Source organism: Trichechus manatus, unplaced genomic scaffold (assembly GCF_000243295.1).
Source record: "Trichechus manatus latirostris isolate Lorelei unplaced genomic scaffold, TriManLat1.0 scaffold00039, whole genome shotgun sequence".
Classification (NCBI taxonomy): domain Eukaryota; kingdom Metazoa; phylum Chordata; class Mammalia; order Sirenia; family Trichechidae; genus Trichechus; species Trichechus manatus.
In genome coordinates, this window is record NW_004443975.1 from 3018473 (window position 1) to 3045656 (window position 27184).

The 27184-nt window shown below is 39.8% G+C and overlaps 1 protein-coding gene across 1 annotated transcript in view; it reads left to right on the forward strand.

Annotated features, from left to right (window-relative positions):
* KMO (kynurenine 3-monooxygenase) overlaps positions 1-27184 on the forward strand; it is a 60648-nt gene that overhangs the window by 26260 nt on the left and 7204 nt on the right. Inside the window, 7 exon segments of the mRNA XM_023730874.1 lie at positions 130-219; positions 4946-4994; positions 8887-8974; positions 10742-10907; positions 14891-14962; positions 16658-16779; positions 26782-26929. Coding sequence (XP_023586642.1) covers positions 130-219; positions 4946-4994; positions 8887-8974; positions 10742-10907; positions 14891-14962; positions 16658-16779; positions 26782-26929 — 735 coding nt within the window.

Consider the following 27184-nt stretch of genomic DNA (forward strand, 5'->3'; position numbering starts at 1 on the left):
CCATGGTCCTTAACATTATCTTTTAGTTTTTTTGGAAAATAATCGAAAATTATATTTTAAAATCAATGTCATCTGATGCATGATGCCATGTTATAGAAACTGATATTATTATTTCTGGTTTCATTTCAGATTGTATCCCAGGGTATTCCCATGAGAGCAAGAATGATTCATTCTCTTTCAGGAAAAAAGACTGCAATTCCCTATGGGACAAAGTCGCAGGTAGGTTTTCTGTAGACATACTTGCTTGCTTTTTGGTTATTTGAAAGTCTAGTGTCTAGAACTTGATGCCTGTTGACCCTTCCCTTCTCCTCTAGCCTTGTCTTTGACTCTACCTGCCTCAGTCTAGACTCCAGGAACGATATGGTAGTTAACAAGTTAATTCACAGGAAACATTAAGACAGGGCCCAGCCCATAATAAATATTCATTAAGAGTGAGCTACTATGGTTTGCACTATTAGGCTTGCCTCTGTGCTTTGCAATGCTGACCCTCTGTGTGGGCAGCCCATTCCCTCCCACCTCGTTTCAATTAGAGAAGATTACCCTGTATTTGCTGTCAAGTATAATATGCAAGAACAACTTGAGAGGGTTTTATGATGTTGTTACTTTGCTCTAACTCTCTTGCCCAAAATTTGCTTATAATAGAATGTATAGAATAAACCAGAAATGCATTCAGTACTGTAGCATTTCTAAAATTACAGATGCCTGATGGCGATGTAGGGTTTACAAAAAGAAGCTCGTTATTCTGCTTTGTGTTTTTCTTCTTATGTTTCACACAGTAATGTACAGAACTGGGGAAAGTATGCGTTTTTATCTAATTATAATTTCTGAGTTTCTTTCCTTCAGAGAGAATGAGTGTACCAAACATCCATCAACAAGAAAAAAAACCCAACTTGATTATTTTTATCCAGCAACCAAAACGAGTTGCCATCGATTCCAACTCATGGCAACCCCATGTGTGTCAGAGTAGAACTGTGCTCCATAGGGTTTTCATTGGCTAATTTTTCGGAAGTAGATCACCAGGGCTTTCTACCCAGGTGCCTCTGGGAACTTAAGGTTAGCAGCCGAATGCATGAACCATTTGCACCTCCCAGGGACTCCTTAGCCAGCAAAGCCTCATTATATTAAGGAAGGTTCATATTTTTCTGAGTCTCTGACTTTCCACAGAACTTCCATTGCTACTAGATCAGCACTTCTCTAACTCACCTGGGGATCCATTCAAATGCAGAGTCTGTTCAGTGGGCTGGGTGGAGGATAGAATTGTGTATTCCACCTGCACTCCCAGAAAGTATCCCTGTTGCTGGTCCATGGGCGATACTTTGAGTAGCAAACAGATAAAGCACATAAGCTCATAAAAGCAAGATCTTTGTGATGATAAAAGTGGTTGAGAAGTAAAATGTGCAAACAAGGAAGGGTTTTGATGTGTGTGTGGAAGGGGGGATCAAAATTTTCTATTTAATGACTTCCTTAAAAATAATTACCTGATTATTTTGGCATTATACAAACATAGGCACAGAGTCTTAACGCATGAGCCTGGCAGTGGAAAGGAGGGCATGAAAGGCCACTGAGCCACCTTTAGGTGTATGAACAACTTCAGATGATTACGTCCTTTCTAATTGTCCACAAATTGAGGTCTTCATGGGAACACTGGGCAGTATTGCCTAGTTACATTTATTTCTTTGACTAAATTGAGAATGACTTGTAATAATCATCCCACCTTTCTCTTGGATTAACATGGAATGTGCTGGGCTTGAGGAAGTCCAATTAATCATGCCCATCTCCCCTCCAGAGATTGAAACACCAAAGTATAAATAGACAAAGGCGTAATTTTAGGTTCAAAAGATCAGAAGAGCTAGATGAGGAGAATGACTTGGATCTGAGACCAAAATTGGCTACCTCAGCACCATTACCATGAAAAAGAAGGAGAAACAGAGAGCAAGTGGGAGGCTGGGGGTGGGTGGGGAGGCAAAGCTTCTTTACTAGTAAGTTCCCAAAAGAGTGAAAGCGTTGGTGGGAGTTCCCATTTTGGAGTCTTCAATACCTTAGAAGAGGGAGGAAATGGTCCCTCCCTACCAATTCTGCCAACTTTTCATTCTTAAGACCTGAGCTAATGCTAAATTTACAGCTGTACTCTTTCTTCAGTTTGCATCATTACTTTTATAACAACTCCGTGGAACACAGGGCCCCATGCCCCTGAAGATTGACATGAGACTTTGAACCACTCAATTCCACAGCTTGTGGAAGCCAAAACTGTCCCCGTGACCCCAGGATTTCTACAAATCATCAGGGGGCCTACCTTCTCTTGGCCTTCTCTTCCTCTTGGCTGCTCACTCCTTCACACAAGGTGCTGGTTCTGTACTATATTGATCTGGACTTGAAATTCATCCCTTTCCCTCCTTCCACAAATTTCTACAAACACCACCCACTGAAAAGACGCATGATCTCTGGAGAGATCACATTGCACACAGCACACCAAACAATTTACAAATCCCTAATGCGCAAAATTTGAACTCCAAAATCCTTCTGACCACATCCCCTGACCCTCCTTCTTCCAGATGTTTTTTTCTCTGCCCTTTCTCTCATTGATCTCCAGACTCTACCTGTGCTGCTGATTTCTCACACTCCCTGGCAAACTGCCCTGGAAACTATCAAAATATCCTTTAATACACAAAGCAGCTTCGACCTCCCCAGTTCTTACTCCTAACCTCCCAAATCTCACAAGACACTCCTGTAAAGAGTAAAGGGTATCTCCTTTACTGGGAAACATTCTCACTTGAAGGCATTTGGGGTATAGAAATTATCCACTTTTTTCTAATACATTTGAAAAAGTTGGAACTGCAACTATTGTCTTACAAATCTCCAAAAGAGATTATCCAACCTCCTTTAGCTTGTATTTTTTTGTCACAAGGGTCACTTTGTAGCTCTTGACCTATTTATTCTTATTCTGATTTATTCTTCATTCCCTATTTATTCTTCATAAAACGATTTATCATATGAAGTATTAGAGAAAAGAGATTTAATGGGAGGACTACTTTTTGGTTATGTACAATACTGTCCAAAGACACGGGGTTGGCTGAATAGAGACACTCCCTGGTGTCTCTGCAAGACCCATGCATCTGTCACTTCTCAGACGAGGCAGATGTCAATCACATTTGAGAACAGAACCAGAAAGAATATTCCCCCTCATGAATGATTCTTCATGATTTGAATGTTTCCTAGCATACTTTGTACAACAAACCCGGTTTCCATGGAGATGCGGTGATTAGTAATGCAGAAGTCTAGAAAAAAGAACTATGAGGCAGGATATTCAAGGCCTCTGTTAACTTTAATTTACAGCAAAGACACAGGAAGCTTCTCAGTCATTGTCACTGGAGCAAGACCAAGTTATTTTTACACCAAGTATAGATTTAGCTGTTTTTTTTTAACAACTTCTACTTTTGAATGCAGTGAAGAGTCAGAAATTAGCATATTTATGTTACATATTGTGATGTTTTATAGTTTGGAAAATTATATGCTTTAAATTTTTTAAGCAGTAGATTCACCCTGAATTGCACTGTGACTTGCCCACCCGTCTGTCAGTTTGTCCTTCTGTGGTGGCTTGCGTGTTGCTGTGATGCTGGAAGCTCTGCTACTAGTTTTTCAAATATCAGCAGGGTCACCCATGGTGGACAGGTTTCAGCAGAGCTTCCAGACTAAGACAGACTAGGAAGAAGGACCTAGCAATCTACTTCTGAAAATTAGTCAATGAAAACATTATCAATTCACAACAGAATACTGCCTGACATAGTGCTGGAAGATGAGCTCCCTAGGCTGGAAGGCACTCAAAATACAACACTGCATTCAAACACGCCAATGATCATGAAGATAGCATAGGACTGGGGGACATTTTGTTACGTTGTACATAGGGTTGCCATGAGTCAGAGTTGAAATGATGGCAACTAACAACAACAATTGTGACTTTCATGGGCCCTAAGCACATTTGCCTTCATGGACCCCTTTCCTTTAAAAAAAATTAAATATTAATAATGAGATTTTATGAATGTGTGATATAAAGGTGAATATAATCCAGACTGTATTCATTATTGTATATTTATTATTATTATTACTTTCATTTTTCCTTCTAAATTTAAGTAAATTAAAAAATATTTTTGTCGACCCCTAGAAGTATTGTGGGGAAACCCTGGTGGTGAAGTGGTTAAAGAGCTTGGCTGCTAACCAAAAAGTCAGCAGTTCGAATCCACCAGGTGCTCCTTGGAAGCTCTATGGGGCAGTTCTGCTCTGTCCTGTAGGGCCACTATGAGTCGGAACTGACTCGACCGCAGTGGTTTTTTTTTTTTTTTTTAGAAGTATTGTGGGCTCTAGACATTGCAGCTATTGGGCCTAATGAACAAGACAGCTCTGATGAATTGTTCTATAAAATCAGATACAACCAACAACGTGTGTCCCAGCCAGGGTTGATCCTATATCTACCAACTCCCATCCCCACCACTACCACCACACTCACAACTTCTACACAGAAGCGAAGTCCTTCAATGTAGTCCACTTGGGAAATAGTACATTTATTCTAGTGATGCTGTCATTACTGAGGTTTTCCTAAACTTGGATACCTAAGATTAAAAATATGAGAATTATGATTTGTTGCCAGTGATAACTGACAAAACTCCTATCGTAGTGAAAATAGTATTTTGATATAAGAGTAGGGTTTGGTTTTTATGGTATCAAACTTTGAAAAAGCCTAAGTGTAAAGTTGGGCATTGCGTTATACGTATTTGGTTTAAGTGCTTAAAAGCAAACAAATAAAAAAGAGCCACTTAGCTAAATGATTATAAAACTAACCTCGGCAACCTTCTGCTAAACAACAAATATTTCCCATTGCTGAGTGAATAACTTAGAACTATCTTGGTTCATTCTCTCCAAATAAGCAGTATTTACTGTATTTTTCTTGCAGTATATTCTTTCTATCAGCAGAGAAAACCTAAACAAGGATCTATTGACTGGTAAGTCTAATGCTTTTATTTACCAGTTGTCATTTTGAGTAAAGCATTCAAGACTAATCTTGTCACGTGATTTATTGGGATTTGTCTACTATTCCTTTTTATGGAATATTAAGAACAAGACCGACTGTGGGACATAAAGCTATACTCGTGAGGAGTGTGCCTCTTAGCTCAAGTAGATACAAGAGACTAAACGGGCAGCTTCTGTCTGGAGGTGAGATGGGAAGGCAGAGAGGGTTAGGAGCTGGTTGAATGGACATGGGGAATCAGGGGTGGAAAGGAGAAGTGTACTGTCACAGTATGGGGAGAGCAATTAGGTCACATAACAATGCATGTATAAATTTTTGTATGGGAGACTAACCTGAAATGTAAACTTCATTTAAACTACAACAATAAAAAAATTTTTAAAAAAAAGAACAAGACTACGTATATTGCAAAGTCCTTCTTGAAAACTAGTCATGATACATCCTCTGGTGTCTCTTTTTCTTATTAATTATCTAAATAAAAATCATTTGTTCTACACTTACTGAATTTCCATTGTCTTCTAACTGAATGAGCAAGAACTCTCTCCCCTGTTGGAGAACTCATAGTCTAGTGGAACAACATACACATCTCAAACAATAAGGAACATATTAGACTTGCACTTCAGAAAAATGAAAAGCTGTAGCACAGAGGGTGATTGTTGCTGTTGGGGGCCAACTCAGCACAATGAAAAAAAACTTAGCCCAGTCCAGAGTATGGATGGGTGATGCAGCCCAGGAATTGAACCCAAGTCTCCAGCATGAATGGCAAGTATCCTACCACTGAACCAACCAACCAATCAATGCCTCATTGTGGAGGGTGGTAGAAGGCCTCAAGTCGCTAAGCCCTTGCCATAATCCCTGTGTGTGATCATGAAGCCCTGAACCGAAGCTGTAGCAATGTAGTTGGAGGAGAGAGTGTCGATTCATGATATCTGTAGTTCAAATAGATAGGGGTATAGGGGGTTAGTATGGAGCACAAGCCTACTCTGGCACACACAGGGTCACCATGAGTCTGAATTGACTAGAAGGCAACGGGTCTGGATAGGGGCTGGATAAAGGGGAAAGCGTAAGATATGACTCTGAGGTTTCTAATTTGAGTAATTAAAAAGGCCTAGCCATTAATGGAAAAGTCACTGGTTTGCAAATTAAATTTGTAGGTTGGATAATCAATCCAATCATATCCTATGTACTCCTTAGTAAGTTTAAGTGTGGGTCATAATAGCTTTTTATCCTCGTCAGCATTTGTACTAAACAGACTCATTTCCAGCAGAACATGCCACTTGAGTATTTCTACTATTTTTTTAACCAGTCTTCTTGATGCAGTTCAGTAGCCTGTGATCCTTTAGAGAGCAAAGGTTCCACAAGATATATTTTTGTTTCTCCACGGCCCCCTACGCAGAGTGAGTTTGCAATATGTCTATTGGATTGAACTGAATTGTATTGGGAGGAAGAGTGTGATAGGGAAAGTCACTCTAGTTGATTCACTAGGCACTTAGAAAATAAGGTTATTATCACTATTAAGTCCATTTCTTTAGTTATGTTTGTAAGATTGTCTTTTGGATGGGTAGATGGGTGGGAGTGGGCTAGTTTGTTAGATGTATTCAGGTTGATCTTAAGAAAACAAATGAACCACAAAATAGCTTTTAGAGAAAAAGTAGCTTGTTGTTGGTTGCCATCAAGTCGATTCTGGCTCATGTCGACCTAAAACAATCCCTTTATAGCATCCTTTGAATTGATTAAGATAAAAATGATAGCAAACATTCACTGAGGTCCCAGGCACTAGGTTAAGTGCTTTATATGCTTTGTTTTTATAACCCATCCCCCCAACAACTATGTGAGGTGGGAATTATGTTTATCAGTTTTCCTGATGATGAAATGCAGGCTTAGAGAGGTTAGATCACACTGTCAATAAGTCGCAGCATCTGGATTTGAATTTGAGACTCCTTTCTTCCAAAGTCCATACAATTAACCACAACAGTGACTGCCTCCAATATTATCTGCAAAACATCTGCTAATTCTATAGAGGTAAAACACGGGAAAGGACACAATCTTGATGTGCAAATCAGAAGCTCCCCTGTTTTTCATTAGGAATGTGCCACCCAGCATGCAATTTATAAATGCTATAAATTATGTTAATAAAGTGAATGTTGACTCTCTTGACTCCGAAACTTAATTCAGCATATGTGGTTGTTGGGTGCTGTTGAGTCATTTTCAACTCATAGCGACCCCACATCATGACAGAACAGAACTGCCCCATACGGTTTTTTTGGTTGTAATCTTTACTGTAGCAGATCACCAGGTCTTTCTCCCACGGCGGGGCTCGGTGTGTTCAAATGGCCAACCTTTTGGTTAGCAGCCAAGCGCTTAACGGTTGCATCACCATGGCTCCCTATTCTGCATAGAAAGCTTTATTCCTTTATGCAGGATGGAATGTGTGAGCCACCCATTCCACATGTTCAATCTATTTTAAATGTTCATTCCTCCTTAACTGAACAGACTCTCCTCTGAAAACATTGTAACTAAATCATTTCCCCCCAGCATCAGCATTCACATAGGATTGTTTCATGGTTTACTAGTTGTGTTGGGTGTTAGTAATTGTTAAACAAAACAATATAAAAATAGGATATGTGACCAAGTGAGTTTGATAATCTAGTTTGCTTTGAGGATCTTCTAGAGCAGTGCCGTCCGATATGTGGCCATAAACGCAAGCCACATGTATACTTATAAACTTTATATTAACCATATTAATAAAACTAGAAAGAAACCAGGGAAATTAATTTTAATCATATATTTGATTTAACCCAATATATCCAAAATACTATCATTTCGATGTTCAATCAATATGACCAAGTTATTGATGAAACATTTTTATTCTTTTTTTTTTTTGGATCTAAGTTGTCAAAATCCAGTGTGTGCAATGCATCCTTAAATGAGACTAGCCACATTTCAAGCACTTGAAAGGGTCAGAGTACTCAACATTTTCCAATAGGGACAAAATAGAATTCGGTTGAGTCATATTTTACTACAAGACCATAATTAATAGTTCAGAAGAACTAAATTTTAATGAGTATTAGCAGGCAAATGAAAAATCGCTAAAATAATTTGTTTCTATTTATTGAAAAGTTTCAAGGATTCTCATTTATTTATTTTTTCCATCCAGTTCCATTGTTAGATGCCAGAATGATCTAGTATCAATAATCTACATTCATGAAAACTTGAATCTGAAATCCAGAGGACTTGCTAAAAAGAGATTGAGAGACAGGCATAATACGAGGAAAGAGTTTGGCTGAATATTTGCAATCACAAATAATGCCTTAAATTAGAGGCAACTTCATTTTTATGAAAAAAAAATTTATTGTGGTAAATATATAGGTAACAAAACATTTGCTTTCTCAGCAATCTTTACATGTACAATTCCTTGACATTAATTATGTTCATCATGTGTTCAACTATCACCCTTGTCCATTTCCAAATTATACTATCACTCTTAACAGAAGCTCAGTGTCCCATAAGCACTGAGTCCTCCAGGTACTTGTCTACTCTAGACAGAAGCAACTTGAAAAATTGGTGGTGCTTGCTTCTTTCCCATGGTGCCAACAATTACAGTGATGTAAGAGTTTACATAATGGAACAGCTGAATTTTTTTTGAGACAAGAATAACTGACTTTTATGAATCTGCTTTACTACCAAATTATAGAGAACATTTGACAAATATTTGTCAAATTATCATTATGACTAATTCATTTTTACATTGTGAATAAGAAATCCTATTATACTGTTCTCAGAAAATGATTAATATTTCCATTTAGTTTAGAGAAAGAAAAATTAAAATTGTGTTTCTCTTTGTTTTTTTTCTCTCTTTGTTTCTTCAGCTGTTGAGAAATACCCCAATGCGAAGGTGCACTTTGGCCACAGACTGTTAAAATGTACTCCTGAAGAAGGAGTGATCACAGTGCTTGGGTAATTGCTGGGTCAGGCTTTTTACTTCAGGGGTAAAGGGTTGGAATAGAACACTAATCCGTAAACTTTGTTCTTTGGCTCTTTTGAAAGGCTTAAATAATTACTAAAAGGGTAATTCACATCATTTTTAGATTCAAGGTATTTTAAATTTTAACATAGACCTTAGATAACTTCTGACTCATGCTTATTCAGCTTCCTAGAGTATTCAATACTGGTGACCAGGTTCTTTTTCAAACTCTTTCCTCCCTTGAAATGATATGTCATCCTCCACTGTCCTAGTTCTCCTCACCTGTTTCTGGAGGCTATTTTTCTGCCTCTCCTTGACTGATTCCAAGCCTCATATTCTGCTTTTGGGGTACATAATGGATTTAAAAACCATTTGTAAATTCATATCTTTAAAAGGAACTTCTCCAGCCCAGGCCTCTATCCTCATCCTCAGTCCTTTGTCTTTTTGCCGTAAACATCTTCATCGATATGTCTTGCCATTATCTTAAATGCATCTAAAACCTTGATTATCTATTTCTCCCAAAACGCATCCTATTCCTGGCTTCCCTAACTGTTGTTATTAGTTGCTGTTGAGTCAGCTCTAACTCATGGCTGCCCTATGGGCAACAGAATGAAATGTTGCCCGGTCCTGTGCCATCTTCACGATCGTTGCTATGCTCAAGTCCATTGTTGTGGCCACTGTGAATTTTGAATACCTTCCAACCTAGGGGACTCATCTTCCAGCACTATATTGGACAGTATCCTGTTGTGATTTGTAGGGTTTTCATTAATTTTTGGAAATAGATCACTAGACCTTTCTTCCTATTTTGTCTTAGTCTAAAAGCTTCACTGATAATTGTCCACCATGGGTGATGCTGCTGGCATTTGAAATATTAGTGGCATAGCTTCCAGCATTGTAGCAACAGGCAGCCACCATAGTATGACAAACTAACAAATGGGTTGTGGACTTCCCTAGTACTACTACCCAAAAAAGCCAGATTCATTCCTGATGTGTCCTTTTTATCTACTTTCTCCTGTAAAATGAAATCTATAAACCCTCTCCAGTCTTTCTTACTTCCTACTGGCTTTAGAATCTATGCCTTCCTTTCCTTTCTGCAGCACACAGTAGTTCAGACTCTTATCCTTGCACACATAGGATATTGCAACCATCTGGTCCCTGTTTTCCCCTCCAGTCTGTCTTTCTGCCTCCACTTCAATACATCCACTGCCCAGTGAGTTTTCTTAAATTGCCACTTCTTATACATCATCCTCCTAATGGAAAAAAAAAATTATTTTCCCCCCTTTTCCCAGAATAATATATTTAAACTTATTGTGTTAGTATCCAAAATTCTCTTCTCTCCCTGTCTTTCCCTCCTCACAGTGCATTCTCTTTTGCTACCCTCAGCTTAAGCTAAATTTATTACTCCTAGGAAATAGGAGTGATGAGATTGTTCATACATTCCCGCTATTGGAACACCTTGACCTCTTTTCAATATTCTCTTCCTTCAAACAGAGAGCTCAACTCTTAGTCACACTCCTATGGCCTCGCACATCTTTATTAATCAGCGTGGTTGTGTATCATTCTCATTCTCATACGCAAACCCATAATTGAGACAAGTATTGTAACCTCAATTTTATAGACTGTCATCTCAAAGCTCTAAGTCAGACATGTAAGAGTGAGTCTTCTGAGTTACCCATTGAATCACGACTTTCCATGCCCAAGTAGAGGTACATCATTTTTACCATTAGACATTTTTCTTGATGGCTCATTTTATTTTTCAGATCCAACAAAGTTCCTACAGATGTCACTTGTGACCTCATTGTAGGATGTGATGGAGCCTACTCAACTGTCAGAAGCCACCTCATGAAGAAACCCCGCTTTGATTACAGTCAGCAATACATTCCTCATGGGTACATGGAGTTGACTATACCACCTAAGAATGGAGATGTAAGTCATTTCCCCTTCTCGTCCCCTTAGCAGAGGCTATCCCCATCCCCATAACAGTGTAGAAACACATTCTAGTTCAGTGCTTCTCAGAAGCATGTCTTGATCAGTTTTGAGGTTTGCCACAAATGCTTTCCAACTAATGATAAATTGGATGTATAGTTATCTCTTTAATAATATAACTCTCACTTCCTTAACTTCTGACATGTTTTCTTGAGTGGGAAAGAAAGGACAGGAGCTACAACCACCCTAATGGAAACACCTAGGGGATATGTCTTACATAAGAATGTCATTTGTCTTGGGAGAAAAAAAACAGGTTGGAAATCAATTCTCTGCTATACTGACAAAGTTCTTATAATCATGATTAAATCTAATAATTATTAAATAAAGTGAATAGCAATTTGTTGCAAAAGTCAACTGTGTTTTTCTCATTTCCTGGTTCCCACTGTTTAACCATATGTGACCTAAGGCAAATAAGTGACACATGTATTCTTACATGATCCATAAGCAGATAGATGTAGGAACTTATGAAGGAAAAGTAAAGTACCAACAGAAGTAATAAGGCTTGGCTTAGAATTAAGGATAAGTAAACAATGTTAGTTAAATAATTGCATTGCATATAAACCATCCATTTTTAAGGGACTGATTTAATCTGTCTTATATGAAATTCAGACATCTGTAAAATAGCTAGTCAATTTAGGATATTAATGTTATATACTAACAGATACACTAGCCAGTCAAATTCATATTCTAACATTTCATTTTTTTCTATTCCTTCTTCCCAATCAAAAATATATTTACTAATTTTTCAAATGCTTATTTTAGTGTTTTCAAGTGGGCCCTGTTCTGACAGGCCAGGAGCTGATAATTCTGGATTTTAGCATAGTAAGGTTCTACTGAAGGGGGTAGTGGTGGTTCAGTGGTAGAATGCTCACCTTCCATGAGGGAGACTCAGACTTGATTCCTAGGCACTGCCCCTGATGTGCACCAGCACTTTGTTCCATTGTGATGGACTCACCATTGTTGTATGTAATAGCAACAGGGTTCTGTGGGAAAATTATCCCAGACTTCAGTGGAATCTGCCTGCGAAAGTAGATTTTAGATGTATATTTATTTTCTAGGTATTCATAATGAATAGAGTTAATTGTTTTTTTAAACAAAATGTTTAAAGAAACACTGTTTTAACATAGCAATGTGACCCAGGCACGGGAACATTTTGACATGGCCCCAAAATAATCCTATGAAATTTTTTCTTTTTTAAACTTTTTTCCCTTTTTCTTTTTCTTCCCTTCTCCCTCCCTCCCTTCTCTCCTTCCTTCCCTCCCTTCTCTCCTTCCTTCCCTCTTTCCTTCTCTCTTTTCTTCCTTCCTTCCCTCCCTCCCTCCGTTCCTTCTTACCTTTTAATGTAATATATACAACAGACATTTTTACTCTACCTCTGATGGTTGGAGTGAGGGTGGGAGCTTGGATGAGTGCCAGGATTAAGGTAAATATTTGAGAGGGGCATGGGGTGGGTGTTGTTGAGGGTTGAGTGCAAGACTCATCTTAAAGCTGCTTTTGTGCAGGAAGCAAACTATTTTTGCTTAGATTTTTTTGGAGGGACTTGTAGTGGGGGGACTAGTGGAGATAATGCCAAGCCTACCCTTGCAAGGCTATTGGATAAGGGTGTCTGTTGAGAGCATGACCTGGCGATATAAGAAGCTGAAAATTTAAAGGTTTATTTTCCTGGGTCATGGAACATGTGTAAACATCAAAATGTTCCTACCTGCTATGTCAAATTGACATATAAACCACCATCTATGCAAATAAGAAAGACTGGAGGTATATATTAACTTCCAAACCGGTTTTGATCAGCAGCTTCATTTACTGTTGCAACAAATGATCAGCAAAATTGATTTCAGATGTCATTTCTCCTCCCTTGCTTAGCTTTTGAAGTTTAATAAGGTTGTAGAAATGGTCAGAAGATAGCAAGGGAAAAAAGCAAAGACAGTCACCTTATCCGGGCTGGTCTCCTCACTACCCAACTAAAACATTAAGTTCATGCCTCCTCTGCTTGGCTCAGCAAGCCTCCTCCTCCCACTCCACGTCTACCTAGAGCCCACCGTCCTTCCTTTCTTAGCTAATCTCACCTCCCAGCTTTTGTTTAGTGAACAAATAATCACTCCAGGGCAGTGGGTTTGGTTTGGTTTGGTTGATCTGCCAAGCAATCAATACTTACTCAGGCTGTTATTGCACTGAAAGAAGTCCACTATTTATGTCAGAGGAAACAAATGATAAGAGGCTTGTTTGTGGAATGTTTGCTTGGCTCATGAAACTTAAACTCAAGACCTTCTTGTCAAGTTCCGAATCACTTATTACCTTTCTACCACTTGTATTGTTGTAAAAGAGAAGTTATTTGACTTTTCATATGTATACATCTTGCCTATTCAACTGCACTGTAGGATCTTTGAGGTCAAAGAGTTATTCACTATGTGTTGAGCTTTCTTTGGGGCTCTGGGGATGAAACAGCCAGGAAGAAACAGTTCCCTCGCCTAAGACACAAATAATTATAGTACGGTGTGAAAATGTTAGCTAAGAGACTACACCATTGTTCTGTTCTTACTGTGTAAGATTTAGATAATGGAAGGTGCTCACTAAACATTTGTAGAAAGCAATTCAAACTTAAAATAGTTTGAAAATCAATTGCATTTTCTCATACATATAATATCCCTGGGAAAGTCAAGGGAATGGGGTTTTAGGTCAATTGATCTGCCAAGCAAGAAGCCCTAGTGGTGAAGTGGTTAAAGTGGTTGGCTACTAACCAAAAGTTTGGTGGTTCAAACCTACCAGCAGCTACGCAGGAGAAAGATGTGGCAGTCTGCTTCCATAAAGATTTACAGTCTTGGAAACCCTATAGGGTCACTATGAGTTGGAATCGACTCGAAGGCAGTGGGTTTATTTGGTTGAATTGATCTGCCAACCAATCAATACTTACTCATTACTCAGGCTGTTGCTGCATTGAAAAAAGTCACTGAACAGAGAAGACTCTGCTCCACTATTTATGTTGTAGGAAACACGTGATAAGAGGCTTGTTTGTGAAATGTTTAGTTGGCGCAAGTTCTAATAAGTTTCTAAGTAAAGTAAAATATAAAATAAAATAACATACGCACACATACCTATACACCATACATATATATATTTCTGTTTACATATGTGTGTGTGGCGATATGTATGTGTATATGTATATATGTATATATACACACATATACATGCATACATATATAAATATATATATATAGGAGCCCTGGTGGCTCAGTGGTTGAAAGCGCAGTTTCAATCCACCGGTTGATCCTTGGAAACCCTATGGGGCAGTTTTACTCTATCTTATAGGGTCACTATGTTTATATATAAACAGTTGCCGTGGAGTTGACTTAGATGCATTGAGATCCCATGTGTGTCAGAATACAAGTGTGTTCCATAGGATTTTCAATGGCTGATTTTTCAGAAGTAGATTGCCAGGCCTATCTTCCAACGGGCCTATGGGTAAACTCAAACTGCCACCCTTTCGGTTAGTAGCCAAGCTCTTTAACCATTTGCACCACCCAGGGATATATATAGGTATAGATATGGATATAAAAGAAAGAGAGAGAGAATCACCTTATAGCAGGTTCTCAAATCTTGAATTATACCTGATATCAAAAATCCACCTGAAAATATGTACTAATTATTTAATGAGAATCTAGTTTGTTCCGTAAAACTTCATCTAAAGTACAATTAAAAAAAAAGAAAAAACTCACCTGAGGTTGAGTTTATAATTACAGAACACAGAGTATTTTCTAAGACAACTTCTACTTTATGCAGCAACAGTTGGGCGTATCACCGTGCATATGATACTAATTTAAAATGCCATGGAAGCAATTATAACATAAGCAGAGTCAGTTTTATAGATGTGCTATGTTAATCCACTAATAAAATATATGTATCTCTCCTTTTTTTTCCCTCTGCAGCATGCCATGGAACCTAATTACCTGCATATTTGGCCTAGAAATACCTTTATGATGATTGCACTTCCTAACACGGTAATACAGAATTTCTTATCAACTGTAATTTTGCATCTATAATTAATGTTTTTCTTTACTTACTCTTGTGCTTAGTATCTGTATATGCTAATTAATCTCTTCATTGTTTAACTGACTGAAAATTTGGGATTACTGAGGGAAAAAAACAGAAGGAATTCCAATTATTTCCTTTGGAAAAGAGATTTAACATACATGAATTAATAAAGGGAGTTTATGTGTGGTGCTGCCTGACTCTGTCATCTCCACTGAAGACAGTGTGGAAGGAAATAGCCTCCCCAAAAAGTCATTTCAGTTATATATTAGGAAGTATTTTCGGCCTTTAAAGTCTATGGACATTGGAATATACATTATCAAAAAGGAGTATGGCTTTTCTTTCATTAGACCCTAGAGACTTTGTTCCTATATCATATAGCTATTTATTTCTCTGGTTGGTCTTTTTCTTTCTCCTGCTATCTGTGCATGGGTCCTAAGGCAAAACAAACATACAGACAGACTTGTTGCCATTCAGACTCATAGTGACCCTATAGGACAGAGTAGAACTGTCCCATAGAGTTTCCAAGGAGTGGTTGGTGGACTCAAACTGCTGACCTTTTGGTTAGCAGCCATAGCTCTTAACCACTGCACCATCAGAGCTCCCCTTGGGGCCTGGTGTCTATTAATACTGCCTTAAAAGAAAACAGAGAAGAGAAAGGAGAAAAAATCAAATCAACCTACTTATTAGTAATCTAAGAAATATAGTATTTACTTGGGGAAAATGGCTGCTACCACTACCAGTTGCCATCAAGTCAATTCTGACACATGGCAACCTCATGTATGTCAGAGTAGAACCATTCCATAGAGTTTTCAATAGCTGATTTTTTGGAGGTAGATCTCTGGGGCTTTCTTCTGAGGCTCCTCTGGGTGGACTTGAACCTGCAACCTTTCACTTAGCAGCCGAATGCATTAACTCTTAGCGCTACCCAGGGATTCCTGGCTGGAGTTTACAGTTTAGTCTTACAGGAAGTCAGGGAATACCCTTTGGCACTTGGTAGAGCTCTTGCTTTGAGGACGAGGGAAGAAAGTAAGGATGCCTTTTTTGTCTGCCTGGACAGTCCTTCCAGGTGCTTTTGGTCACAACAAGAAGTGCTGTGTCTTAGGCTGGGTTCTCTAGAGAAGCAAAACCAATAAAGTGTATAAATATATATAGACAGAGAGATTTATATCAAGGAAACAGCTCATGAGATTGCAGAGGCTAGAACATCCCAAGTCCGTGGATCAGGGTAGAGGCCTGTTCCAAGTCACGCAGCCGCAGAAGCCAGCAAGCCCAAGATCAGCAGGTTGGAGAGCAGGGCTCCCGCTCACAGGCTGTGTAGATCGACGAATCCCAGGTTCGGCAGATAAGCTGACAGCTCACTTCCCAAGCACCGGAGATGAGACCCCAGGAGGCAACCGCAGGATCCAGAGAGAGCAAAAAGCCAGAATGTCTGCTTATATTCAGATGCAGGCCACACCCACAAGGAGACTCCCTTTCATCTGGTTGGCTACTCACTGTATAGTCAATCATGGGAGTGATTACATTAAAACACTGAAAATCATGGCCCAGCCAAGCTGACACACAATCTTAACCATCACACACTGCTGTTTAGGGAACAATCTTCAGTGCCTCCATCACCCCAGGCCCCGTTCTCTCTCACACTATTTTGTTTCTCCTCACAGAACAAATCTTTCACATGTACTTTGTTCATGCCATTTGAGGAGTTTGAAAAACTTCTAACTGGTAGTGATGTGCTGGATTTCTTCCAGAAGTACTTTATGGACTCCATCCCTCTAATTGGAGAGTAAGTGGCAAGACGTGCGGCTGTGGCTTTGGCTCCACTGGTTTGAGTTAATCAAAATTCAAAGGAAGGTTATGCAACTTACTTTTATTTTGGTTAAGTATGACCAGTCATGCAAAGACCTGGATATTGGAGTTAGAAGTCTGAGGGGATGTTGTGCTATAAGCAGGAATTCTGAAAAACCTCGAGGTCATGGCCAGCTTCCCTGGGAAAGACAAACCACCCTTAATGCCTGGGATTTTATGTAGCCTGTGCAGGATCTGACCTTAAGGGCTCGGTGTGCCACAGGCCTGGCTGTGCTTTCTTCTGTTGTTATTAGGTGCCATCAAGATGGTTCCAATCATAGTGACCCTATGTACAACAGAAGGAAACACTGCCTGGTCCTGCACCATCCTCACAATCCTCGTTATGCTTGAGCCCATTGCTGCAGCTGCTGTGTTAATACGTCTTGTTGAGAGTCTCCCTCTTTTCACTGACCCTGTACTTTACCAAGCATGATGTTGTTCTCCAGGGACTGGTTCCTCCTGATAACATGTCCAAAGTACGTGAGACGAAGTCTTGCCATCCTTGCCTCTAAAGAGCATTCTGGCTGTACTTCTTCCAAGACAGATTTGTTCATTTCTTCTGGCAGTCTATGGTATATTCAATATTATTCGCCACCACCACAATTCAAAGGCATCAGTTCTTCTTCAGGCTTCCTTATTCATTGTCCAGCTTTCATACACATATGAGGTGATTGAAAACACCATGGCTTGGGTCAGGCACATCTTAGTCCTTACCTTAAAGTGACATCTTGCATTTTAACACTTTCAAGAGGTCTTTTGCAGTAGATTTTCCCAGTACAACACATCATTTGATTTCTTGACTGCTGCTTCCATGGGTATTGACTGTGAATTCAAGTAAAATGAAATCCTTGACAACTTCGATATTTCTCCACTTATCATGATGTCACTTGTTGGTCCAGTTGTGAGGATTTTTGTTTTCTTTATGTTGAAGTGTAATCCACACTGAAGGCTGTAGCCCTTGATCTTCATCAGTAAGTACTTCAAGTCCCCTTCACTTTCAGTAAGCAAGGTTGTGTCATCTGCATACTGCAGGCTGTTATTGAGTCTTCCTGCAATCCTGATGCCCAGTTCTTCTTCATATAGTCCAGCTTCTCAGATCATTTGTTCAGCATACAGATTGAATAAGTATGGTGAAAGGATACAGCCCTGATGCACACCCTTCCTGACTTTAAACCACGCAGTATCCTCTTGTTCTGTTTGAATGACTGCTTCTTGGTCTGTGTACAGGTTCCTCATGAGCAAAATTAAGTGTTCTGGAATTCCCACTCTTCCTAATGTTATCCATAATTTGTTATGATCCACACAGTCGAATGCCTTTGCATGGACAATGAAACACAGGTAAACATCTTTCTAGTATTCTCTGCTTTCAGCCAAGATCCATCTGACATCAGCAATGATATCCCTTGTCCCACATCCTCTTCTGAATCCGGCTTGAATTTCTGGCAGTTCCTTGTTGATGTACTGCTGCAACCGCTTTTGAATGATCTTCAATAAAATTTTACTTGTGTGTGATTGTAATGATAATGTTCGATAATTTCCTTATTCGGTTGGATCACCTTTCTTTGGAATGCACACAAATATGGATCTCTTTCAGTCATTTGGCCAGGTAGTTGTCTTTCAAACTTCTTAACATAGGCGAGTGAGCACCTCCAGCACGGCATCTGTTTGTTGAAGCATCTCGGTTGGTATTCTATCAATTCCTGGAGCCTTGCTTTTCGCCAATGTCTTCAGTGCAGCTTGGATTTCTTCCTCCAGTACTGTCGGTTCTTGATCATATGCTACCTTCTGAAATGACTGAATGTTGACCAATTCTTTTTGGTACAGTGACTCTGTGTCTTCTTTCCATCTCCTTTTGATGCTTCCTGTGTCGTTCAGTATTTCTCCCACAGAATCCTTCAATATTGCAACTAGAGGCTTGAATCTTTTTCTTCAGTTCTTTCAGTTTGAGAAATGCTGAGCATCTTCTTCCTTTTTGATTTTCTAACTCCATGTCATTATAATACTTTAGTTTGTCTTCTCGAGCCACCCTTTGAAATCTTCTGTTCAGCTCTTTTACTTCATCATTTCTTCCATTGGCTTTAGCTACTCTACACTCAAGAGCAAGTTTTAGAGTCTCTTCTGACATCCATTTTGGTATTTTGTTTCTTTCTTGTCTTTTTTAATGACTCTTGCTTTCTTCGTGTATGATGTCCTTGATGTCATTCCATAACTAGTCTGGTCTTCAGTTATTAGTGTTCAATGCATCAAATCAATTCTTTTTTTTAGGTCAGTTTTTTTTTTTTTAAGTGTATTTTAGATGAGGGTTTACAGAGAAAATTAGTTTCTCATTAAACAATTAATACACATATTGTTTAGTGACACTGGCTGCCACCCCCACGACATGTCAACACTCTCTCCTTCTCCACCTTGGATTCCCCATTACCAGCTTTCCTGTCCCCTCCTGCCTTCTCGTCATTGCCCCTAGGCAGGAGTGCCTGTTTAGTCTCATTTTGTTTTATGTGCCTGTGTAACCTTTGGCTGAAGGGAGAACCTCAGGAGTGACTTCAGTGCTGAGTTAAAAGAGAGTCTGGAGCCATACTCTTGGGGTTTCTCCAGACTCTGTCAGACCAGTAAGTCTGGGCTTTTTATTTTTTTTGTGAGTTAGAATTTTGTTCTATATTTTTCTCCAGCTCTGTCCAGGACCCTCTATTGTGATCCCTGTCAGAGCCATCAGTGGTGGTAGCCAAGCACCATCTAGTTGTGCTGGACTCAGTCTGGTGGAGCTGTGGTACTTGTGGTCCATTAGTTCTTTGGACTAATCTTTCCCTCGTGTCTTTGGTTTTCTTCATTCTTTCTTGCTTCAGATGGGGTGAGACCAATGGAGTATCTTAGATGGCCGCTCAAAAGTTTTTAAGACCCCAGACGCTACTTATCGAAGTAGAATGTAGAACACTTTCTTTATCAACTGTGTTGTGCCAGTTGAGTTAGATGTTTCCCAAGACCATGGTACCCATCCCTCAGCCAGTAATTCCATCCCTCAGGGAGTTTGGAAGTGTCTATAGAGCTTCCATGACCTTGCCTCTGACAAGTTGTGCTGGCTTCCGCCAGTATTGTGTACTGTCTTACCCTTCATCATAGTTTTACTACTTTTCTATTGTTTACTTAGTGTTTTTCCCTCCCCACCCTTCCCCTCTCTCATAATCATCAAAGATTGTTTCTTTTTGTGTAGATTTTGTTTTAAAGTCTATTTTATCTGCAATTAGTATTGCCACTCTTGCTCTTTTTCAGTTGCTGTTTGCTTGATATATTTTTTCCATCCTTTGATTTTTAATATATTTATGTCTTTGTTTCTAAGGTGTGTCTCTTGTAGACAGCATATTGGTGGACCCTGTTTCTTAATCCACTCTGTCATTCTCTGTCTCTTTATGGGTGTGTTTAAGCCATTTACATTCAGTGTTATTATTGATAGGTGTGAGTTTATTGCTGTCATCTCGTAGTGTTTTTTTTTTTTTTTTGTGGTGCTGATATTTTCTTTGTTCGTACTCTTCTGTGCCGAATTCCTTTTGTTTCTGTATTTTTTTCCCATTTTTGTAGATTTTGTGTTTAGTGAGACTTTATGTTTTCCTTCTTTATTTTGATGAGTAGGTTTGTTAATTTTCTTTGTGGTTACCTTGAAATTTACCCCTATTCTTCTAAGTTTGAACCAGTCTTTTATTACTTGATATCACCTTGACTTCCTCTCCATTTGAAAGTTCTATACCTACATAGTCTATCCCCTTTTACATTGTTCTGACATTGTTGTCATTTACCAATTGACCTCTCTGGTTCCCTGTTGTAGATCTTTTAGTTTTGTTTCATCCTTGAGAGTTCATTACCTAGGTTGATATCTGGCTGATGAGGTTTTGTGTCCTAGATTCAGGCTGTTGTCTGATGTTGTTGGTTCTCCAACCAAAGGACTCCCTTTAATAATTCTTGTAAGTTTGGTTTGGTTTTTACATATTCCCTTAATTTCTGTTTATCTGGAAATGTCCTAATTTTGCCATCGTATTTGAATGAGTTTTGCAGGGTATATTATTCTTGGTTGGCAATTTTTTTCTTTCAAGGTTTTATATATGTCATCCCATTGCCTTCTTGCCTGCATGATTTCTGTCGAGCAATCAGAGCTTAGTCTTATTGTTTCCCCTCTGTATGTGACTTTTCATTTTTCTCCAGCTGCTTTCAGGATTCTTTCTTTGTCTTTGTTTTAGTGAGTGTGATTATGATATGTCTTGGTGTTTTTCTTTTGGGGTCTATCCTATATGGCGTTCGCTGAGACTCTTGGATGGTCAGCTTTTCATTTTTCATGATATTAGGGAAGTTTTCCATCAGTAAATCTTCAGTGACCCCTCTGCATTTTCTGTTTTCTCCCCTTGTTCTGGGAATCCAATCACACACAATCTTTTGCTTTTGATTGTATCCCCCATCATTCTCAGGGTTTCTTCATTTTTCTTTGTTCTTGTCTCTGATTTTTCCTCAAAAAAAATGCTAGCCAAGGATTTTTCTTCTATTTCGCTGATCCTGTCTTCCATTATTTCAAATTTGCTCCTAAAACCTTCTATGGCACTGTCCATTTCTGAAATCTTGCTGTTTAACTCTTGGATTTCTAGTTGCTGTTTTTGTATGATTTCTAGCTGTTTACTGATTTTGATATTTTTTCCTGTATTATTTTCTTGCGTTCTTCCATTGTTTTATGTCTTTTCCATGATTTTGTCTGCATTTTCCATGATTTTCAGTATTTTTTCCTTATTTTTGTCTGCATTTTCCTTCCTCTCTTGGACAACCCTGAATATTAGAGTTTTGAGTACTCTATCAGGTGGTTCTAGTACCTTTTCTTCTACTGGAAGGTCACCTGGTGTTTTAGTTTGGACGTTTTCTGGGGCCATCATGTACTTTTTCAAATTTGTTTCAATATTGTCTGCTGTCTTTGGGACATTCAGAAACTATTTTCTTCGTTTATTGATTGCAGGTTTATTTATTTCATCCTGCCTTTTTGTTTCATTTGGTTATGTCTGGGCAGCAGGCTGGGCATTGTTATTTGCTCATCTGCGGTCATGATACTTCTCACCACCTTGCCCAGGTGGGCAGGACCGGTCACTCAGCTATGGTGCAGTAGGTCAGGTCTAGTGGGAGAGGGAGAGGTGGGGATGGGTCATTTGTGGCACATACTGGGGCTGACAGGGTGGGGCCAAAGGGCAGTGTAGGGCAGTGTCTGGTGGTCTACATCTGTGCCACTTGGGGGTGTGGCGCTCAGCGCACAGTACAGTTAGGCAGGATGGAAGGGGGAGGATGTGATGTGTGGAGCTAAGTGGGTGTGGGAAAAAAAGAGAGAGAAAAAGAAACCAAAAACAAAAAACAAAATAAATAAATGTCCTGAGGTGGCCAACAGTCATGGCGGTGTGGACTGGTGGAGCCATGTACCTGCAGCTTCCCACCTGAGCAGTGTGATAGAGCCCGTCAAAAAGCTATGGAGACAGCACATGTGACCAGGTGGTCAGCAGAAAGGAAAGGAAAGAAGATAGAGAGAGACAAGAAACAGAGAGGAAAAATAATGCCCAGAGGTTGCCCACTGGTGCGGTGGCACGGACAGCAGAAACTGTTTGCCGGCATTTCCCAAGCCGAGTGGTGTGGCACAGCCCGTCAAAAAGTGGTGGAGATGGCACCTGAAGAAAGGAAAGGAAGGAAGGTAGAGAAAGTCAAGAAACTGAGAAAAAAAATGCCCCAAGGGTGCTCACAGGTGTGGTGGCATGGACTAGGGAAGCTGTGTGCTGGGGTTTCCCCAGCTGAGTGAAGTGGCACAGCCCATCAAAAAGTGGTAGAGACTGCACCTGGAGAAAGGGAAGGAAGGAAGATAGAGATAGTCAAGAAAGTAAGAGAAAAAAATGCCCAGAGGGAGTCCAGTGGTGTGGCATCATGGATGGGGGAAGCAGCTCCTTAGCCCAGCATCAAGACACAGCCTGTTCAAAAGCAGTGGAGATGGCACATGGCACTAGCTAAACAGGAGAAAAGAAAGGAAGGAGGTGAGAGAGTGCTGAAAGAAAAAGAAGCCAAAAAATAGCAACAACCAAAAATGGCACTGAAGGAACTGGCCAGTGGGGGCGGGGTGAATCCAAGTGGGAAGGAGCTAGTATATCTCTGGCCGAGTGACCCACGGCCTACCGGAAAGCGGCAGAGGCCAACCAGAGGGAAGAAGGTTGGGGGGGGGGGCAGGAAAGCATGTATCCCTGGTTACTGGGTGTTCTGTCTCCTGCTGGGAGCTCCACAAAGTTGCCTTCCTGTACTCCTTATCCACCATTCTCGGTGGCTGAGGGGTTCAAGATGGTCTGTCCGTCCCACATTAGCTGGTAGGAGATCTCAACTTCATAGCTCTCCTTGTTCTCTGTTCTCTGTTAGTTTCTTACTTCATTCGGTGCTCGGTTGAGCTCTTTATCCCTTTATTTGACGTTTAGGATTCCAGAATTGATGATTAGAACTGTTTTACTTAGTTTTTCAGGTCTTTACTATAGAGGGACAGCATGGTGCTTCTGTCTGTAGTGCCATGTTGGCTTTGCCTCTGAAATCTATTTTTGAGATGGTCTCTAAATTCAGTTGGGTTATACTCAAGGTCATACTGTGGCTCTTGTGGACTTGTTCAAATTTTCTTCAGCTTCAACTTGAGCTTGCAAATGAGCAATTGATGGTCTGTTCCAGAGTCAACCCCTGGCCTTGTTCTGATGGATGATATTGAGCATTCCCATCGTCTCTTTCCACAGATGTAGTCAATTTGATTCCTGTGTATTCCATCTGGTGAGGTCCATGTGTATAGACACCGTTTATGTTGGTGAACAAAGGTATCTGCAATGAAGAAGTCAGTGGTCTTGCAAAATTCTATCACGCGATCTCTGGCATAGTTTCAATCGCCAGGGCCATATTTTCCAACTACCAATCCTTCTTCTTTGTTTCCAACTTTCAATCCAATCACCAGGAATTATCGATGCATCTTGATTGCAAGTTTGATCAATTTCAGACTGCAGAAGTTGGTAAAAATCTTCAATTTTGTCATTTTTGGCATTAATGGTTGGTGCATGAATTTGAATAATAGTTGTATTAACTGGTCTTCCTTGTAGGCGTATGGATATTATCCTATCACTGATAGCGTTGTATTTCAGGATAGATCTTGAAATGTTCTTTTTGATGATGAATGCAATGCCATTCCTCTTCAATTCATCATTCCCGGCATAGTAGACCGTATGATTGTCTGTTTCGAAATGTCCAATATCTATCCATTTCAGCTCACTAATGTCTACAATATCGTTGTTTATGTATTCCATTTCATTTTTGATGTTTTCCAATTTTCCTAGATTCATACTTTGTACATTCCATGTTCCTATTATTAATGGATGTTTGCAGCTGTTTTTTCTCATTTTGAGTCATGCCATATCAGCAAATGAAGGTTCCAAAAGCTTGACTCCATCCACGTCATTAAGGTTGGCTCTACTTTGAGCAGGCAGCTCTTCCCCAGTTGTTTTTTGAATGCCTTCCAACCTGAGGGGCTCATCTTTTGGCACTATATCAGACAATGTTCCACTGCTATTCATAAGATTTTCACTGGCTAATTTTTTTCAGAAGTAGACTGTTAGGTCCTTCTTCCTAGTCTGTCTTAGTCTGGAAGCTCAGTTGAAACCTGCCCACCATAAGTGATCCTGCAGGTATTTCAATACTGGTGGCATAGCTTCCACCATCACAGCAACACGCAAGCCCCCACAGTATGACAAACTGACAGACATATGGAGGCTTTTACTGTTAGGCACTTTAAAACTCTTCCAGCCTCTATCCATTTATAGTTTCAAAACTGCTTCCACATTTTAGGTATCTGTTAGAGCAGCACCCCACTCCTAGTACCAAATTCTGTCTTAATTATCTAGTGTTGCTATAACAGAAATACCACAAGTGGATGGCTTTTACAAAGAAAAATTATTTTCTCACAGTCTAGGGGGCCGGAATTTCGAATTCAAGGTGCCAGCTCCAGGGGAAGGCTTTCTCTCTCTATCGGCTCTGAGGGAAGATCTGTTTCCTGGCTCTTGTTTCTTAGTGGTATCTTCTACTGGTGCTATCTCCTACTTAGTGGTGTCTTCTACTGGTGTTATCTTCTACTGCTAGATAAACAAATTTGTGGCATAACAGATACATCCAGAACCTTCAAGTTTCCTGTCCACCACTAGCTGCTGAAGCTTTCCTATGTCTCTTGTTCCTTACCAGAAAAATACAAATAAATAATATGCCTACCTCAAAGGATAGAGTCCTTGGGTGGTACAATTGGTTAACATGCTCAGCTGCTAACTGAACGATTAGAGGTTGGAGTCAACCCAAAGGTATCTCAGAAAAAAGACCTAGCAGTCCACTTCCAAAAATCAGCTGCTAAAAGCCCTATGGAGTACAGTTCTTCACTGACCAACATGGGTCACCACGGGTTGGGTCATCTCCATGACAACTGGAAACCTCAAAGCGCTGTTGTGAGGACTAAACAAGATCATGCCTATGAGTTAAGTAGGGTAAAACCTGGCACGTACTGAAAAGCCAGGCCTTTCTTTGGAGGCACCTCTGAGTGGACTTGACTTTCTTAATCCTTTGGTTAGCAGCTAAGCACTTTACTGGTTTGCAGCACTCAGGGACTTCCGCACATAGTAAGTCCCCAACCAATAATAGCCAGTTTTATTAGCTGTCCAGCTTATAACCCGCTGTTTCTCTGGCCTGTCTCAACATCACCCTCCACATGGGCTTCCTCTTTCTGTCTTGCTCTGTCTCTCTGCTCCCACTGCCCCGCCCTCATGGAACTCAGCTCACTGTCCACCTCCAAAGATGTCTTCATGGAGGCTGCACCATGAGTCAGAAAGAGCAAGATTTTAATATGGCTTCTTCTCCTAACTTCCTTGAGTCTCAGATTTTTCATCTTTGAGTGGGCATCAGAATACCTACCTTTCCATGTAGTTGTGACAATTAAATGAGCTAATTATCTAAAAGTGACAGCACACTGCCTGGTCTGTAGGAGATATTTTTAAAATGGTCAGTTCTCGTTCTTTTTTCTAGACTGATTCGTTCTACATCAATCTCTCCCTCTGTGACCTCGTAGAGCAAGCACTGTCTGCACACCAAAATTTAATCTTTAGGTACTTTTAAACTTGTTCCATGACTATTTATTGCATCTCCAACCAGATTTAAGATCCTCGAGGGTATGTACTGTTTCTCTACTTTTAAACCACAACCTGTTGCTGTCGAGTCGATTCTGACTCCTAGCGACCCCATAGGACAGAGCAGAACTACCACATAGGCTTTCCAAGGCTGTAATCTTCACGGAAGCCGACTACCATAGCTTTCCTCCATGGAGCGGCTGGTGGGTTCGAACTGCCGACCTTTCAGGTAGCAGCTGAGCGCTTAACCACTGCACCACCAGGATTCCTTTCTCTACTTACGGCCTCCACGAAAACCCTGTAGATGCTTGACAAACCTTGAATTTGATTAGAATTGTCCGTTTTCAAGCACGTACGGACTCATTAATTTAATTTTATTTTTTGTGGTTTAATCAAATACTTAATAGCATCTCGATTTTTCCACCAAATCCTAACACACTAATGTATTTGAAAATAGCATGCCCCATGTCCATGATGATGAAATTTTCATGACATAGCACACAAATATTTAAAGTTATTCAGATGCAGTCAAACTTGTTCTTTTGCAAGTGATTAAAATTGCTGCAAACTAAGAAGGTAATTAGAACAATGTAATTTTAGAACTGGAAGAAACTTCTCCCTTTCCTGTTTTCTTCTTGGCATACTTGTGTATTTTGTATATATATATATATAATCCTGTGGTGATCAATAAATCTGAAAGAATCAAGTATTCACTACGCATTTTAATATGTTTACCTTCTGCTGGTTTTCCTTTGAAGGCAAGCCCTGATGCAAGAGTTCTTCCTGTTGCCAGCTCAGCCCATGATATCAGTAAAATGTTCTTCTTTTCACTTAAAATCACGCTGTATGCTGATGGGAGACGCAGCTCATGCCATAGTGCCTTTTTTTGGACAAGGAATGAATGCGGTGAGTTCTTTGCCCCGACTAAGTCCTTGAAATTTTTCTGGGTCACTTGCAATTAAAATGTCTTAGATAAACATGTCCGAAGTTATCCTGACATAATCCGTGGGAAGATAATCAATTCAACAATCATACCAGCTGTATACTAGACTGATCACAGATTTGGATTACTTGATCCAGTAATTCAGTGCAGAAAAAAGCAGAAAGCATAATACAGTATCCTGTTCCATAGAAAATGTATGCTTGAAATTTGGAGACTGG